At 32.4% G+C, this 15,514-nt stretch overlaps 1 protein-coding gene across 1 annotated transcript; it reads left to right on the top strand.

The window, feature by feature from the left end:
- The first annotated feature begins 9,042 nt into the window (after positions 1-9,042).
- On the top strand, positions 9,043-15,256 carry LOC136972823 (dermokine-like). Its single transcript, XM_067267459.1, has 9 exons — positions 9,043-9,091; positions 9,237-9,256; positions 9,671-9,709; positions 11,572-11,604; positions 12,629-12,655; positions 13,204-13,242; positions 13,833-13,871; positions 14,432-14,597; positions 15,222-15,256. The coding sequence occupies exons 1-9, from the start codon at positions 9,043-9,045 to the stop codon at positions 15,254-15,256; spliced, it is 447 nt and encodes a 148-aa protein (XP_067123560.1).
- The last annotated feature ends 258 nt before the right edge of the window (positions 15,257-15,514 follow it).

The raw sequence follows: 15,514 nt of genomic DNA, 5'->3' as shown, positions 1-15,514 counted from the left end.
CGATGCATTTATATATTTGAAAAATTTATTTTAGAGGCCAGATGAAAGCTTTTTTCCTGGGGTAAGAAGTTTACTTATCGTAATTTGTTATTATTATATGAAAAATTACCTTTCCACTCAATGTAATGCAAATCACGAGCATTAAATTTATGAAAACTTCGATTTCCAACAATTAAATGAACTTTTAACTTTAATAAATTAATTGAAATATAAATTATTAGATTATTATAGCTCAAAAATGAGTTTAAATCCTGATTTGGACTCATTTGTATGTACTGTATAGTCCGAAAAGAAATATATATTTTTTCTAAATATAATAAGAACTGTTTATATTTGTTTTAACAAATACGAACATGGTGTAAAGACTCTTCTAGTTATAAGAGAAACACAATTCATTATAGAGAAATTCATGTGTTAAACAATATATATATATACAGTATATGCTTTAAAATATTTATCAGTATTTTCTGTCTGTCATTATTTCCTTTAAGTTTTTACTTTCTACTTTTGTGATATTGCATCTTCATTACTTTAAATAAATCATCACTCATTAATTTGTCATCTTTGATGTATGATTTGTACTTAAGTTTCATACGTTAAAATTTTTCAACTCAGGAATTTGGTAGACCTGGAGGTGTTCCAAACTTTCCTCCTATGGTAAGTTTATATGATTGTTTCATATTATTTAATTACAAATAATTATGACAATTGTAAATTATGAAAGATGTCGAAAACCTAACTGTTATCAACTATAAGCTGATAGGATAGAAGATATACCAATAGTATATTTTTCCTACCAGTGAACTAGTGGTTAATTCCACTGAACGTCCATGGTTGAGGGTTCAAGCTTGACCACAAGGAGTTTTCCGGATCACGTGTCTAATACCTACTAAGGGACCAGTTTTTAAATAGAAAATTTTTCCGGAATGCAATTCTCTTGAAAGATTGTTCACAATTAATTTGTTATGAAAATATATATTGGAATTAATAATATATTCAATAAATATCAGTAATTTTAATAAACATACTTTTGCTAAAATTACGCCTGCAACCAGTATAATTTATTATAATATTATTATAAAATAAGGCATATATTATTATTATTATATAATAAATATTTAACACTTTATAGCGACCAGAATTTCCTTTTCCAGTAAGTAATTATAGTTTTTGCTCATTATACAATTGATTTTAAGCATAATTTTACGTTTATATGATTCAAAGATATTTGATTATAATACATACCCGTAATACTAATGTTGATGAAAAGGCCAGAAGGTCTAATGTTAAAGATGGTAGTTGTATTATTACATGATTACTTCATAAATGCAGTTGCATGATTACATGATTACTTCATGAATGCAATGCACCATTTACTGTACTATAGCCATGGCCATTTGTCCTCAATATGGCGGAATCGAACAAGGCCATCTGGCTGGCTTTAAATTAAAGTGTGTTAATCCGGCATTCTTTCAAAAGTAGCCAATACTGTGGAACTACACGATAATAATATGCATTGTATTCCGCAAGTAAAAATTGTTTGAGCGCATGGTGAACTGAAAACCCTGATTGAAAAACAAAAGATGTCTGGAAAATAATTGTTTTATGTCATATTATCAAAATAGACAGTTAAATTAGTCATTAGTTTTGAATAGACGTCAAACAGCATTTATGTTAATGGCAGCCTAGTTTTTTCTTCATTTAGTCTGCGCTTTATATTCTGACCTTAAACGCATCACAGATGTCAAGTAACGTGACATTATATACCCAAGAATTACTGTAAATGTTGATTTTGTGCAATAACGTCTTAATTGATACTTCTGCAGAGTTTTAATCAGTCACAATAGAGTGCAATCATGCACTGTATCATCTTCAGGCAAATTAAAGAATAAACAGCAGCGTGGTTGGTAAAAAAAAAAGATGCATAAGGATGTCTGGTACGTTAGAATTACATATAAAATTTTATGAAAATACAAGAACATTCAATAATCCCGCACTGATCTTGTCCCGTAAATGTCGAATTAGCGAATTTCTACTATAATTTATTTAGTTTGATCATTTCATTTTACAGTTTGACTCTCGTTACAAAACGCTCAGAGAGAATCGAGATCGAATTCGGGTGAGCAACATCTTAATTTTTTACTAGTAATCTGTCCCGATACGTCGAGTCCTCTCCTTCGTTACCCGACTGCCCATTGTGGGGCCTAATTGAACCCACGATGGGTATGGAAAAGAGGTTCTCTTGGTATCCACAGGACAAAAAGTGAAAAATAAATTCATTTTCATTTTCAAGGATGTTGTACCTGGAAGATCAAGAATAAGTAATGCTATGTTAACGTGATTGGATTTGCTCAGTTTTTCTGATATCAGTCCAACAGTGATCGAGTGTATGAAACCACTAAAGAATTGGTTATTGTAATCAGTCGCGGATTCTCACTTTACCCACAGACTAGCTATGTGGAATTTTCCGGAATTTCTTCATGTATCTAGCATCAGAACAGGGGAAAGTTTCCCATAAAACGTTTTCCCGGAAAGCAGCCCGTTGACAGATCTCCCACAAGTGCTGTCTTGCCCTATTCCGTCAATCCTATTCTATCGTAGCCTACTCTATTTGTGATATCAAGAAAATTATGAACATATATATATATATATATGTGTGTGTGTGTGTGTATGTATGAAGAATTCTGGAAACAATTAGGAAATTACATTGTTTCTTGGTTTGCTCAAAAGTGACGGAATCTGTTTACTTTAACGTTCACTAATTTTAAATGTAAAGCAAACATTTAAAATTAGTGAACTGTTTTCTACTATAAAAAGCAATTATAGTAGAATACAGTTCCGAAACTCGATTCTCGATAAATCGAAATTTCATAAAATTTGTCATTTTCGGTAAATCGTCACCTTCTCAGTCAACACTAAGTCAGGACACTACTGTATAAAAATATTGTATACGATTCTTGTGTCGATAGGTGGAAATGCAGATATTATTCCATATCAATAAGTATCAGTTTGCAACATAATTTAATGCGATTCAGCATAAACAAAATAAAGGTAAATTCAAAATCACCTGAGTGTTATCCGTGTATCATAACTACCTGTAGATAGTTGCCCACACATTATACTACTTAAAAGTATCTTCTTTCATTTAACTTCTATGTATTCATATGAAAAACAAAATCATTTCTATTCTTGTTTGTTTACCGTTTTCTAAAATTTTTGCATCTATCTAGCACTACCCTGAAAATGGAGGAAACGATAGACCTCAAGGATGGAACGGAGGTCCTTACGGAAGTGGAGGAAATGGTAGACCTCAAGGATGGAACTGGAATCCTTTCGGAAATGGAGGAAATGGTAGACCTCAAGGATGGAACGGCTATCCTTGGGGAAATGGCAGACCTCAAGGAGGAAACGGCTGTCCTTGCGGAAATGATAGACCTCAAGGAGGAAATGAAGGCCCTGATGGAAATGGAGGAAATGGTAGACCTCAAGGAGGAAACGATGGTCCATATGGAAATGGTAGACCTCAAGGAGAAAACGATGGTCCATACGGAAATGGAGGAAATGGTGGGCCTCAAGGAGGAAACGATGGTCCATATCGGAAATGGAGGAAATGGTGGACCTCAAGGAGGAAACGATGGTCCAATGAAAATGGAGGAAATGGTAGGCCTCAAGGAGGAAACGATGGTCCATACGGAAATGGAGGAAATGGTGGGCCTCAAGGAGGAAACGATGGTCCACATGAAAATGGAGGAAATGGTGGGCCTCAAGGAGGAAACGATGGTCCATACGGAAATGGAGGAAATGGTGGGCCTCAAGGAGGAAACGATGGTCCACATGAAAATGGAGGAAATGGTGGGCCTCAAGGAGGAAACGATGGTCCATACGGAAATGGAGGAAATAGTAAACCTGAAGGAGGAGACGAAGGCTCTGATGGAAATGGAGAAAATGGTAGACCTGAAGGAGGGAACGGTGGTCCCCATGGAAATGGTGAACCTCAAGGAAATAATAGCGATCCCTACGGAAATGGAGGACACGGTGGACTTCAAGGAGAGAACAGAGGACCTTATGAAAGTGGTAGAGGCGGTAGTCCGTATGGAAATACTGGAAATAGCGGTACTGGTAAAAATGATGGTTCACGCGAAAACAATGGAAATACTGACTACCACAAAAATGGAGAAAGTGGTGGTCCACACGAAAGAAATGAAAATCCCGAAGGAAATAGAGGAAATGGTGATCCCTACGAAATTGGAGGAAATAGTAGAAACAGCGAATACGCTAAAGAAAATGGAGGTAAATGAAAATTTTTTCTATAATTGATGTTTTATTTTTAGAAATACAACTTTCAAATATAAATATTAAATAATATACTGTACATTAAGAGATCTGTTTTGACTGTTTGTATATTTCACTTAGGTTCCACGTGAAAATGGAAAATATAATTTAAGTCAACTGGTAATGTAACGTTTATTTTATTTGTACATAAACATGTTTGAAACGATTTTCAATCGATAAACAGTAATTGATTTATCATTTGTTATACAGGCTTCAACTGGAGGAAACGGTCCACAATTTACAGTAATTTTTTAAAAATAATAATTAAAACTAATTTTTAATTAATTGAGTTTAAATAGAAGCAGGATACTTGTTTAATTCTATATAAATTTATGCTAAATTATTATGGAACTGCAATTTTCTAATTCTGTCTGTCTGGTCTTCCTTAATCTCGGAGTTAGATGAAAGTCTAGAACAGATATGAAAATCTTAGGGTCAGGATAGGTCACGTCACGTTATTTTAATTCAAAGATTTTTCCAGAACTGAGTTAGATACATGATAGTATGACTTTATGCAATTTATTTTATAAATTTTTAAAGTAATTCGACTAAATTATTAATTATAGTTTATGGTACATTTCAGAAGTTCTTCGAATTTTCAAATTATGAAAACAACAGTTACAGAATGTTATAAATGAACTATTTATTTATAATGAATGTATTATACAACATATAACTAGAAAATAAAGTCAGTAATTAATTTTATATGCCTGTGTTGTTATACGAGTGTAACTAATATCGTGTGCAATTAAATTGGTGATGTCTAGTGTATAAAACGTTTAATGTAAACATTTTTCTTCTCTCTCTCTTCTCTTCTACTGTGAAGAGGGGAGTGTGAAAATGAAACTTTTGTATGACCCCTTCATTATAAATGTAAATTTTACTTCATTATGTTATTCTTGTATTGCAGATGTGTACTATTCTGTAATATAATAATTCATTTCTATATAACTATTAATAAAACGTCATTGGTTTAAACACAATAAGACACAAGAAAAATCATTAGCGTAGTAAATAATGATAATATTAATATCTTTCTGGTTAGTTACTTCCATGACCAGTTGTGAGAAACTCAGTAGATACAATGAACAGTTGAGCAATGCTGGCAAAAACATAGGTTTCCAGGAGACGATACATGATAGTAAGGATCATAGGAAGAGAAGAAACAGAGTGGGCAGCTTTGAGGTGTTTTATAAACGTCTGGCTTTAGGTATATAACCATGTCTACTTCTGTAGAGAAAAAACATGGTTGTGAGATATTTTCAGTTTAATACGGCTCGGATATTCAAAATGTCCGCGTTCATGAGTTGAGAAAAAGGTAATTTCAAAACATCTGTTACGGTTTCCCTTGACAACCCGTAGAGGACCCAGCACTAGCACACAACCACACCAACTGAGCCAAACTGCTTATCCAGCAATTCTGTTACTGATCACTAAAATTGGAAAAATTTCACGGACGGGTTTAAGTGAAAATAAGGCATGAACAAATTTATCATCTGTATCTACTATACCATCACGAAACTGGAAAGAAACATGACACAGATTCTACAGGACAAATTCACATAAATATATCCATAACTCACTATTATAGAGCAAAAGATTGTTGATCAGAAAATAACACCCGACAAACTTATTCCACAAATATCAATCGAATATATTAAACTAGCAGGTAGGCCCGGCGTTGCTCGGGCAAAAGTAACGGTAGCGAAGATTAAGATTATTACGTTATAGTTAACCTTACCCGTTTTCACAGAATGCAAGAAATGGGTATGGGTCCCCTGTTTCCAGACTAATTACAGAATTTTTAGATGGGTCTAAAAATATGTTCGATTTCCCGCAAAAACGAAAAAAACCGCATCTGCGTCTTGCACGTCGCTTTCTCTTAACAATTTCATTGTTACGTAACACTTCCATTGTTACTTAATACTTCCATTGTTACTCGGCACTTCCATTGTTACTTAACACTTCCATTGTTGATGGAAGTGTTAAGACTTAATCCTGTCCCTCTCCCCCGTGGGGAGGAATTTCGAAAAATCCCTTCTTAGTGTGCGTCCTCGTGACGTACCCTAACTGTGTACCAAATTTCAACTTTCAACTCCTAACCGTTTGGGCTCTGCACTAATTATTATTATTATTATTATTATCAACTCGTCTCGATTATATATATAGATGACAAGTTACAGAACACACAAAAACACTGATAAACATTTACTGATAATATGTCAACAACACTCACTCAAGAAGACGTACACACCAATGAAAACAAATACAGTAGAGCATTGATTAATCCGACCCCCGATTAACCGACTTATCGGTTAACCGACCGCATTCTAGTCGGCAAATTCAAATGTCTGCTAGTGATGTGGCGCTACAATATTTGGTTATGTCTTGGCTACTTTAATATTATTTTTGTTAAATTTTTGCATGTTTTAGCTGGCAGCACTGGCTCGACCATGAAAGGGAGGCTAGCATTTAAACCAGGCCTAATACACTATACACTAATAATATATTTTTTCATACTTTTCGGTTATTCGACTTTTCAGTTATCCGACCAACCCCAGTTCCCAATTAAGTCGGATAAATGATGCTCTACTGTACTATGCACAAAGAATTAACGAACATGTTTACAAATTTATTTCGAGAAAACTCACTGAATATACAAGATAGAAACCTTACACTATCCAAATACACAAATATTACCAAAATATATTTAATCAGAATGAACATTTTCGGACATACATGCATTAATTTATTCTGATGTAGTCACTGTACTTCGTACCAAGTCCGTAAATTACGGTTAGTATAATACACTAAAAATAACATAACACTAAAATTAATGAAAGAGGTTAGGAAAATATTACAAGATATTAGAACACACATTTAGAACAAAAACAAAGACGTGCAGGAATACATTGACACTCTCAATGTATTTCTTTTACCCCTAAGCTTTCCAAAAGGTTTCCATAACTGGTCTCAGACGAGACCAGATATGGAAACCATTGGGCAGGATATTCCGATTAACTACATACAAACTTCTTTGCTAACAGGAAAAGTATGATGATGTACAGCGGCGAGCCACTATTAATTTGTGGTATTTTATGTTAAAAAAATTAAAAATATGATTAAAATTTTGGCATTGTGACGATGTCACAGTAGATAATTACTCGTTTTATTTGAGTTATTTTCTAACGGCTGTGTTAGGACTCCTGTAGAAAGTAATTTTTCTCCCAATCCATCCGTTTTTCTTGACATCGATGGTTTCCCTCCAGCTGTTTTAAATAAAGACATTTTTTTCTGTGCTTCTTTCAACGCTTTTTTTTTAGATTTTTGTAACAATCCCACAATTGTTTTGTTTGGCGTGATACCTTAAGCACCCTTATACACTTTGCCTACTATGCAGATATCTCTTCAGTTTGGAAAAAATAGCATTTGTCTTTTTATTTTCTAACTAGTAGCATTGGTGTCATTCTGTGGTATAAATAATAAATTCATATTACAAATAAAAATAATAATATACTGAATTTCTCATGGCGTACCCTATTAAAACGCTGTCAAAAAACCGCATTTATTGTTATTTTAATATTGTTACGCATAAAACTGAGTTTATTGTTCATTTAAATAATAGCTAGGGGCGCCCCTAGTAGCAGTTTTTGGCATATTGCAACAGAGACTGCCCAGTTTTTCAATTTTATATAGTAGATATTGTCTTAAAACAATTCCAGTGATATTACTTTCCGAAGTTGGTAAAATTACATACGCTGCTTTCGATTCGTACGTGTATATCCGCCATTTTTAACACACGTGTTTGCTTGCATCCAATCAAGGAAGACTTATTTATCTCGAACACAGAGTTGCATATTTATCTGAATTCGAAGGACGGTTAACTCGTAATCTGACTTAGATTCACATTTAAACTGAAGCGTTAACACCTTATATAACATTCAATCAACACTCAAAAGTTCCAATCATTCTAATCACCACATACGTTAAAACACTGATATAACAACCTACAGATTACGGCCGTAAGTCGTACACAAAATGGCCGACTGTGAAGGGAAAGGGATTAATTTAAACTTCAGTTGAAATAACGCAAATAACATATTTAAATAAATTTTCCTCGAATAAATGCCTTACACACTTCATTTGAAGAAAATACATTTTGCTTTTTACCTTATTTTTAATTTTATCACAACTACCGAGCTTATAGGAAACTATGTGTTTTATTTTACCACCTGCTGTGTATCCAACTGTCTTAACTGAAACAGTATCAAAAATATATATTCTCTAAACTACATGAAAAATTATACAGGTATTTATTATTCGCTGACGTCAATATGTCTACTCATTTACATTAAATGAATACTATATTAAATGAATTTTAACATTGACATTACTTCATTTAAAGTACCAGTTCAATTTCCTTTTGTGAAATTCTGTAGAGAAAGTCATTATAACACTTAAACTTTCTCTTATGTTTCCTTTTTATATTAAAATTTTCAAGTAATTTAATAAATAATTAAACATATAAATACAATAGTTAATTTTATTCGATTCTGTCGAGCAGGTTCATCAAACAAGATTGAGGAAGTAACTTTATATTTAATTATTATCCAATAAAATAAAAGGATTTTTTTTCTAAATTCGCTACGTAATTCCTGCTAAAATTTCTTTATTTCACTTTTTTATCTCGTTTATTGCGTATATTTGAAGATGCAATACACTGCGTTACTGGTCCTACCTGCCATCTGCATTATTCACGGTTAGTATTTGAATAGTTTAATATATTAATATCAACACCACTAAACACAATGCGTTATTTAAAATGGCTTTTAGTGTTTATTATAATTTTATTATCGTTTGTCAGATTTTTACAGTTTAAAATTTATATCATGTTTTCATTATAGGCAGGAACTTCGAAAGTAGTGTGAGTAAATAAAAATGAATTTTTTTCGTTCAAAATTATAACTCTATTTAACGAACCCCGATTTAACAGATAAAAATTCGTCTTAAAAGATGTCCTTAGTGTCCGAGTGGCCAAAAACACTAAACATTGATAGCTGTCGTCCCTCTCCAATGAGCTGCCACGTGGAGTTTTTCGTGTCTTTCTCACGTGCCTAACACGTAAATAAGGGACAAGTTTCCGTAGAAAGTTTTCTCGGGTAGCACCCCTTTGGCAAATCTGTGTATTGCAAGATTTTATATGCTGTGTATTGAATGAATGGAGTAAGGTAACTCTATTAACTCAACACACAACATGTAAAATTCAGAAGAATTTCACGAAATATTTCTTTTATTGTAATTTGACAATATGAATTTATTGCATCATTTTAATTCCCAGGGATACGGAGATGGATGGTATTCCGGAAGTCGCCCTTCGGTAAATACTTTTTAATTATTTTAATTTACGTTAAAATATCACTTTATTTGTGTATAAACATTTATTGAATTTTTAATATTTCTTGTCATCTGACAATTGTAACGAATACTGAATTTTTTTTAATCCCTTTTATGCAAAATATTAGTTACAGGTAGTTTATATAGCACACTCTCAGTAATTCGGCAGTTGGCTAATTCGAAACTTCGGTAACCCGACATTAGTGGATTCGTGCATTGTTTTCATGTCGTAGACAAGTTTTCCCACCAAGTTCAAACTCCATTTCCTATTAAATTTGAACACTTTTCCTCTAAACGTTGCACGATATCCATGTCGAATTTGGGGGCTCGAGCGTGGGCACCATATTGAAGATTGTTATTTCTTTTTTATCTTTGCTCAAGAAAGTACAGTACTTTATAACACAACACTGTATAAATATAAGATTCAGTCCCTCGAAATTTTCCACCAAATTTAGTAGAAATTGCCAACTTGGCAACCTTGATTGCATTACTCAACAAATAAAAAAAAATTAATGCGACTGATATTAAAGTGGATGTATAGGAGTCTATAATGCATCCTTTTTACGAATGTAGTAAGCATAATTTTCCAGCACGTATATATTCTAATTCCTTTCAGCGGAAAATTTCAAATTGAAATAACATGATTTCCAGTTTGTATCGGAAGTTCGTATACAGTTAGTCGGGGCCTCTTGCCCTAAGCTTTCCACATCTAGTCTCGACTTTTATCTAATTCAGTTTTCGAGATTAAGGAACGACAGACAGGCAGATAGACAGTGAGAATCTATAAGTCTACATTTATTTATTTATTTTTTTTTCAAATTGCAGTTCAATTACAATTATGCTCAATCTACTATCGCTAACTGTTTTGCAAATGCTGATTTTCATTTACACACCATGTCACTTTCTTCCATAAGGAACCAGCAGTAGTCTCTCATTATTCCAGGATCTCACCTGTCTTGATACCATTGTTCCATTGTTAGGATATCTTATAGGAACCTCTCCCCTTGCTCATTCATCACTGATGACACTAAAATTTTCGGGAGAAAATCTCAATGCGAATGTAAAAAGTGGAGTTTAAGGGACATTTCACAACTAATTTTACAATAGTTTTGAAAAGACAGTTCCTTCTTTAGCCAGTATTTTGACGAAAGTTTTTATTAATTCAAGTTTTATATGCAATGGGAGTAACAAGAATTTTTTGGGATCAACTACAGATATATTCTTACTTGTCTGTACTCACTACATAGAGATATATTCTTTACATTAGCTTGACCTGGAACAAATTCATTCCCAGTAATAGCCCTATAACTTTTGAGTCTCCACATATCTTTATTTTAACATTAAGTTTTTTCAACTGTAAGATAACAACTCAAATACCTTACGTGCCAGGAAATTTTGAACTTTATTTTTGTATTCAGAGTACAGAAATTAAAAAAAATTGTAAAAATATAAATATAAATTCCCACTCTCGTCTATCTGTCTGTATGTCTTTCCTTAATCTCCAGAATGATATTAGATAAGTAAATAACCAGACGAAATGCAGAGATAATCAAGGCATAAGGTCCAGATTAACTGTATACAAACGTTCACAAGTCACGTTATTTCTATTTCGATGTTTTAACCAGAACAGAATTACATAGATAAGTGGCATTACTCTTGCTATGAGGAAAAATATAATGCACAGGGGCAAGACACTACGAATTTTAGATAGAGAGCATATATTTTTAATTAAATAAATTAAAAATATAATTATTTATTTATTATATAGTATTAAAATTTAAGTATCAACACGTAGTTTTAATTAATTATTATTATAAGTATCTATTAATATTAAACTATTTTTAGGGATTTGGTGTACCCTATGATAGACGTCCCATAGTAAGTACTATTTTTCACATATTAAATTCACTCTTTCTACAGTTAGTTTGAGAAGTCTGAGTAGAAATAAAACCATTGAGGCATGGTTGGTGAGGCACCAACTACCGGGCCTGATCAACTACGTGATGTTTACCGGATTTTCTTCGTGTCTGACACGTAAATCGGAGCCAATTTAGAAACTACTCCACAGAGGCGACCACATTGGCAGATGGTCCATGGTCCATGGTCCTTTGTTGCACTGCTTTCCATCAACCCAATTCAATCCAATCCAACCCAGTTTGAAAAACATTCATTTACGATAAGAATTTAAAAGAATATGTATTACATGACTTGTTTACATTATAAATTACAGTATATTTTTGAGATATTTACCTAGGCAAACATATATAATAAATAAATAATATAATAATGAAAGAGATGTAATTTTTCTTATAAATATTTTTTACACCGAATCCGATCACACTAATAACTCGTTTAATACAACAGATGTCATTCCTATTCAACCAGGAGTGGAATGTAAATATGATAGTAGGTACTATACACGTATATGTAGTATATTGTGCTATGCGACTTCTTCCCATCAATTCATTGAAAATAGCATAAAAATAGGAAATTTTTTTAAAAGTTGACATGTCTAGTGTTAAGGGGATTTATACTGTTAAATTTTGGAGTTTAAAGGTCAAGGGGTGGAAAGATATGGGGGGTCATGTGTAATATCTCGAGTGGGGACGGACTTAATGCAGATTTTACTACTTTATTAGCATGTATATTTTATTTTTTTTATTTTTTGGCAAAACTCCTCTATCGTCAAAATTACGATTTTTGCCATTTTATAATAATTAATAATATAAAAATTTTTTTAAATAAAATTTCAGAACAGATGCCTCCACTCGCAATTTAAAATCTTTTGCCGATTAAATTATGCAACTCATTGCAGAATATTTTATATATATACGTACAGTACACATATACTTTTCATCTAGTATACTTTAATGTTTTAATTTAATCTTTTTTAAATTTATAGCCACCCCCCGGAGGTGGAGGTATTACGGTAAATAGAAATACCTATTATTATTATTCTATAATTTTTTTTGTTTATATCTTAGTGTATAGTTATACATCTAAATCGAAATATTAATTTAAATTGTGATATAATTTGCTACCCGTACTGAGTTATTTAGAATATTATCATCGTGGCATTGTATTGTACATACCTCAGACTATAATTACACAGGAAACAAACTATGTAACTGGAGATTATTACGTCATTTGTCGATTGTAGCGCCATGAAACTAGGTCATATATAAATAACATTACGTTAGATTTTAAATAAATTAATTTACTTTCAAATACAGTAATTGCATACAGTATTATACTTCATGAAAGTTTAAACATATAGTGTTTAACCCATTCCTAGACCTTAAACAATAACCACATCGATAAGCTTAAAACAGATAATTTAAGATAAAAATAAAACAATTAAATGTCCTGATAATAAATTAAAACATGAAAGCAATAAATAAAATACATAAATACTGTATAATAAACTGAAAATGGTATTGAATGAGTGTTCCTAAATTTATATTTAACGTTTTTTAGGGATATCCCGAACCAGGAAGAAATATTTGTCCTACTTTAGTAAGTAATTTTTTCATGTGTCGTAAATTGTGTGCTGTGTAAATCATCGTTAATTCTGCAACTTATTTATTATTGATGGTGTCTTATATTTTTCTGTATTTTTAACAAGTGTAAGTTTCAAGATATAATATATTTAGATTTTGGAAAAGACGAATGGAACGAAATATACATTCATCTTTCTGCCCTTTCCACATTAATGTAGTCTTTCTAATCATACCTGTTAAGGATTCATTGAAGCATACAATGGGACCGCTGGAGGGTGAGGGACTGGACAGACGACTACTTGAAAAATTCCTGTGCTTTTCGAGGCAAACAATCCCCCAGGGATTTTTCATAGCAGGTCTCCTTCCCTCACTAGATATACGAACTGAATAGGATTTGTTAAACAGGGTCTTCTTCGTACGTACACGGCTCTCCGTCTAATGGAGTGTTTTTAATCATACCTGTTGAGAGTTCGTCCAGCTATCATAGGAACAAATAGGGAATGAATTTGCTGGAATTTTAATTTTCTTACTATTACAATCTGAAAAATTCTAAACAAATTTTGTGATAATTACATTTTTTTACAAATACTTTTATTTATTTATCAGCCACCGATAACATGTAACTGCAACTGTGGTGGAGCACGGGTAAGTAATATGTTTTATAATAGAAAAGAGTATAAATTGAAAACTTATCATAATTTAACGAGAAAGTTGTGTCTTCCGGTACGAAAACTCTGGCGTCATTTTTTACACTTGAACCCACTGCGATATGTACATCAACAGTGACGTAGGAGATGTCCAACTTTTATTTCACTTCAACCACATATTCAATAGCATGTGAAGTGTGACATTGTTTATAGCCTGACTGATTCTGTCTCAGATCATTCAAGTTATGCACAAATGCACGATACGCTTGATTATTCACAAAATTATTCAGGAAAAAGTTTCAATGGGGCGAGAACTGTACGGAAAACTTCATTCCGAAATTGTTTTATCTAAATCGCAAAGTAAAGAGGAGACACATCGTTTTGAAAAATGACGCCAGCAGGATATTGAGGTAACATATTAATAACAGAAAAACAGGGTTTTTTTAAAAAAAAATAATGTCTACAGGATAGAAAGAGTTAAAAACATTGTAAAATTAACTTAAATAATAAGACATTTTCTCGCTTTTTTCTTTTTTGAATCTCTAACTTATTACACAGGGAGATTCTAAAAATGAAGGGAATTCTGGAACTTCTGGAAGTAGAGGAAGTGTTGACAATGCTGGAAGTAGAAGTGGTGACAATAATGGAAATGCTGAAAACCATGAAAATGAACGAAATGATGGCCCTAACGTAAACAATAATCCAGACGGAAATGAAGAAAGTGGTAATTTTCACAGAGATGATAAGATTCGAGAAAATATTAAAATAATGGAGAAAACACTAGATATAACGAGGTAAACAGCTCGTTATATCTAGTGTCTCTTTATATTCTAATATTTCCTTTTATTTCGTGTTATAATGATGTTACATTTTATAAGTAAATATTACAAAAGATAGTGGCCGATGTAGTTCAAGAGTAAACCTACTGCTCTGGGAAACACTGGATTGACTCCCGATAAAAAAATTTCTAGAAAGTTTTGGAAATTCTTCCTATGGGAAAAAAACGCAACTGCCCAGGGGCCTCGAAGAAAAATGTCTGAAATCAACACTGTACAGTACATGGGGTCCTGCAATTAAAATTATACTGAGCCCTATAAAGCTTTAACGCCCCCAATGTCCTGTAGGTATCAGAATCTGTTCCTTATCTGGTTTCCTCACTCTGATCCTGCCGTATGGATATGGCATAGAAAATTCTTTTAGTCATCTCCAAGAGCGGTAGAATGATTTGGTTCATCCGGTCGGCAATAAATTGTATTTATAACTTTAATCTATCACTTTTTAATGTAGAAATTTCATCTTTGTAATCTCTATTCTCAAGGATATAAACAATTCAATTATTTACTTTCAGGGTCGATATACGACATTAGAGGACGCAGCTCATAAAATGTAATTATTTATGCTTATATGCATTTATTTTACGATAAAACATTTTAAACAATAAGTATAAATATTTTCACATACGTTTTCATTTCATTTCTAATTTCCTCTTACAGAGTAAATATGATGAAAACCATTAAGTCCATTAGGTAAATGGTGAAAAGAAATTTGAAATTTTTTATTATTTACGTATAAAATTTCAAAGTTTTCTTCAATTTCAAAGTTGCATGTAAAGTAGTTAGTGTTATATCGAATAATTTGAAT

The sequence above is a fragment of the Centruroides vittatus genome, unplaced genomic scaffold (assembly GCF_030686945.1).
Source record: "Centruroides vittatus isolate TY-2023 unplaced genomic scaffold, ASM3068694v2 contig_3018, whole genome shotgun sequence".
Taxonomy (NCBI): Eukaryota; Metazoa; Arthropoda; class Arachnida; order Scorpiones; family Buthidae; genus Centruroides; species Centruroides vittatus.
Note: the sequence above shows the minus strand (reverse complement) of the source record. Positions and strands in the feature narration are given on the sequence as shown.